Source organism: Terrapene carolina, unplaced genomic scaffold (assembly GCF_002925995.2).
Source record: "Terrapene carolina triunguis isolate 2854851 unplaced genomic scaffold, T_m_triunguis-2.0 Scaffold1054, whole genome shotgun sequence".
Classification (NCBI taxonomy): Eukaryota; Metazoa; Chordata; order Testudines; family Emydidae; genus Terrapene; species Terrapene triunguis.
The window spans coordinates 980,231-984,230 of NW_020665405.1; the positions used below are offsets into that span (position 1 = coordinate 980,231).

At 58.0% G+C, this 4,000-nt stretch overlaps 1 protein-coding gene across 3 annotated transcripts in view; it reads right to left on the reverse strand.

Moving 5' to 3' along the window:
• Nucleotides 1-4,000, reverse strand: part of PDE1B (phosphodiesterase 1B) — a 133,485-nt gene that overhangs the window by 8,719 nt on the left and 120,766 nt on the right. For all 3 annotated transcript variants that reach the window (XM_026661369.1, XM_026661367.1, XM_026661368.1), the window contains exons 8-10: nt 3,606-3,731; nt 2,758-2,859; nt 1,303-1,423 (exon numbers count right to left, since the gene is read on the reverse strand). In XM_026661369.1, the coding sequence (XP_026517154.1) occupies nt 1,303-1,423; nt 2,758-2,859; nt 3,606-3,731 (349 nt within the window). The remainder of the gene's footprint in view (nt 1-1,302; nt 1,424-2,757; nt 2,860-3,605; nt 3,732-4,000) is intronic.

Consider the following 4,000-nt stretch of genomic DNA (forward strand, 5'->3'; position numbering starts at 1 on the left):
GTCACCACGCGGCCGTCCTGCCCCGAGGCCACGCAGCATGGCGGTCACCACGCGGCCGTCGCGCCCCGAGGTCAAACGCTTCTAGAGGCACTTGGGATGGTTCAGTGGCTCCTTGGCAGTTAATTGGGTGGCTGAGCTGCCACAGGGGAATGTTCCTTATCATGGTTGGGTCCCATTCCTAAAATCCATTCCAACCAGCCAATGTCTCATATCACCCACCCCAGATCCAGAGGCAGCATGAGCAAGTTCACTGAGTGCCGGGCTTAGGGCCATGATCTGCTGGTTTCCATATCCAGCCCCACCGTATGACCCGGGGCAAGCCCTCCTCACCAGGCCCCGGTTTCCTCATCTGTAAAATGGGGTTCGTGCTGTTTCCTTGGTTGGTGGCAAGCAAAGCTGTGTCTAACAGCAGTGGGAGAGTCAGGACTCCGGGGATCTCTTCCCAGCTCTGGGAGGGGAGTGGGGTCTAGCGGTTAGAGCCAGGGAGGCAGGACTCTGGGGTTCTCTTCCCAGCTCTAGGAGGGGAGTGGGGTCTAGAGGTTAGAGCAGGGGAGGAAGGGAGGCAGGGAGTCAGGACTCTGGGGTTCTCTTCCCAGCTCTGGAGGGAAGTGGGGTCTAGTGGGATCGAGCAGGGGGCAGGGAGTCAGGACTCCGGGGTTCCGTTCTCAGCCCTGCTACTGGCTTTGAGCCATGTTCCTTCCTCTCTCTGTGCCCCGCCCTTGCTGCTGGGGAGCTCCATTAGTTTTGTGCAGCCCCAAGCTCCTTGGCTGGAACAGGCTCTGGGCTGGGCTCTCTGCTGTCGGGGGACTGGGTTTGGAATCACTGCCCCAGCCAGAAATTCCCAGCTCAGCAAAGCCTCAGAAAGGCTGGTTGGTACTGTGGAGTCACAGGGAAGATTGTGCCACCAACAGGGCGACACTGGGGCAGGTCCACAGTTGGGAGCGGACCGAGGGGGGTCACAGCAGGGATGGCTGAGCTCCAGTGCCTCACCTGGGGCTGTGAGGCTGCGTAAGAGAATCGCCCTCCCCTGGCCAAGAGGAGCTGGTTCAGGGGAAGCCCTAGCAAGGCTGACCGCACTCTCCACACGCAGCCTGGGTATGGACTCTCCCTGGCAGTGGGTGACACTGAAATCACTGGGGATCTCTCGCCCCCTGGGACAGGTTCCCAAGGTGAAGGCTGCCTGAGGCTGCAAGCTCCTGGGTCCCCTGAGCTGCTTCTGGCCAAGGCCTGGGCTCGTCTGGTTTTCAAGGGCGTTGGGAAGAGCCGCAGGCCTTGGGGACCGGTTGAGCCTCCCCGCGGTACCTGTCTGAAGAACTCCTCCATCAGAGCCTTGGTCCAGCGGCTGTGGACGCTCCATTGCTTGGTGGGGTGGCTGATGTCGGCTGCATGCAGCAGCAGCGACAGCGCTTTCGATTTATCTATCCTGCAGAGGGAGGCGCAAGAGGCATATTAAGGGAGGGGCCCTGCTCTCTACCCGGCCTCCACCCAAGCACGGCCTGGCCCCACCACTGTTCATCCCTGACGCCCAGACACAGCTCAGCACACCTGGGCACAGAGCTGTGTGCACACCTGCCCACAGGCACGTTCACACACACACACCACCATGCACAGACACAATTCAGCTCAACCGTGTTCAGGACATTATAATCATCTGCTCTGTCCATCTGCATCTCCCCGGCCAGAGCCAGGGATTCCAGCATCCAGCCGAGCCAGAGTGAAGCTTTTAGAGCCAGACTCCAAGTGTCCACCTAGGCTGCAGCGGGAGCCGGCTCCGGCAGATGTACACACACTAACTCCGATGGAACTAGTGCTCTGAACACAGCAGTGTGGCCACAGCGTCATGGCAGCGAGACGGGCTGGCTGCCTAAATACACACCCAGGATTTCACATGGGATTTTAGCCTGCACCACCACCCATGCCACTGCAGCCACACTGCTCTTTGTAGCATGTTACCTCCATCAAAGCTAGCGAGTGTCCGTACACCCAAACTGGGAATTACAGCTCCAGCTGCAGGACAGTTTGACCCCACGTGACAGAGAATCCACTGCACCCCGGGACCAGTTGTTCCCAGGGTTAATTCTCCTCACTTAACCTTTTGCACCTTATTTCTAGCCTGAATTTGTTGAGCTTCTGCTTCAAGCCATTGGATCGCGCTCTGCCTTTGAGTGCGAGATTAAAGAGCTCTCTGCTCTCAGAAATCTGCTCCTGTGTAGGGATTTACAGACCAGGATCAAGTCAGCTCTTACCCTGCTGTTTGATAAGCTAAGTAGATGGAGCTTCTTCCGTCTCTCCCCGGCAAGCAGCTTCTACAGGCATTGAATTGTCCTTGTGGCTCTTCCCTGAACACTCTCTAATTTGTCAACATGATGCATGCAGACACTTGTACACGCACAGGCACATGCGTGCAGACACACATCTGTGCACATGCAGGCATGTGTAGACGTACGTGTGCGTGCATATACACACACAGACCTGCACAGCCAAAGCATGCATGTGCGCACAAACACACACACACTCATACAATGTGCACCCCCTCCCAGCACACATCCCACTCCCAAAATCCACGCGTTACACACACGTTCCTGTCACCCACCTCAGTTGCACACAAAGCCACACGTGCTCATAAACTTCCTATGTGCACAAAGCATCTTCCCCCCGCCCCCCCCGCCAACACCACCTCTTGCTTCCCCTTGAAGCAGCACTTTCCTTCAACACCCCCAGCAACACCTCCACCCCTACCTCCACCCCCTCACTCACCTCTCCAGCTGCTGGAGGGAGGTTTTCATGGACTTGACCTGCTGGAAGTGACAGGACATGTCTGTGGCCAGGACCATCTCAATCACCAGGGACCGCAGCTCCCTGCCCCATGTGGAGAAACAGACGCGTGATCACTCCTGTACAGCCAGCGACTCAGCCCGTTGCACACGCCCCACCCATTGCATTTTATGAACTGACCCCTTTGTGGCTGCTCTGTCAGCACAACACAATGAACCCGAGCTGGCAGCTGCCCCCAGGGCTCCCCATTAAGGGGTCCCCCGCACAGAGAAGGCTCAGAAATACAGTTAGCAGAGCCTCCGGCTAAATGAGCTCCCTGCCCCATTCCCCACCTGGTGCAGAGGGACTGATGTGCTCCAGGCATGAATGTCAGAGAGACGGACCCCCATCATTAACCACTTCCACCCCCATGATGGGGTGCTTTACTGTCGCTCGGTGTTAAAAATCCCATCAGCAACTCACTAACTAGGCGTCCTGGGGACTGCCTTTTTGTATTGTGTCTGTACAGTGCTAGCACACCGGGGTCCTGCTCCAGGACTAGGGCCCCTAAGCGACACAGTAACTCAACTGATAAATCATAAACACGGAGGGGAGGCAGGTCCCCTCTCTGCCTCCATTGCGATTTGGGACGGGGCCGACGTCTGTATCTGCTGCCCAGTGTCTCTGCTCTGAGCGGACACATATGATCATAGGCAGAAGCCTGCGATGTGCTCCCTGCTGTCCAGATGGGCAGCAGGATTAGCCACTTATTTGCAACCCCATGGCTGGCAGAAGTGAGGGGAACACAGGTTCTGGGGGTTCTGCAGGGGGGCGGGAGGGCAGGGCCTTACCCAAACTCATCCTTGGCCAGATTGATGAAGATGTTCATCTCGTCCTCCTGCATCATGCGGAAGACAGCGCTGATGTGGTGGTTCTCCAGGACCGAGCGGTCATTGTACAGGATGGCACAGTCAGACCTGGGACCAGAGGAGCTGTGGCTCAGATTTGGGGCTGAGGAGAGGCCGCCCCGGGCAGGCAGCCGGCCACTATCACAACAGCGTCACTGAGGGATGAGTAAACCAGCACAGCGTAGGCCAGATTGGGCCTGATTCTGCCCCAGAGCCCATGCTGGAGCAAGCCTGATCCTCCCCTAGAGCACAGGCCGGAATGGGCCCGAACCTCCCCCAGAGCACAGGCCGGAATGGGCCCGACCCTCCCCCAGAGCACAGGCCGGAATGGGCCCGAT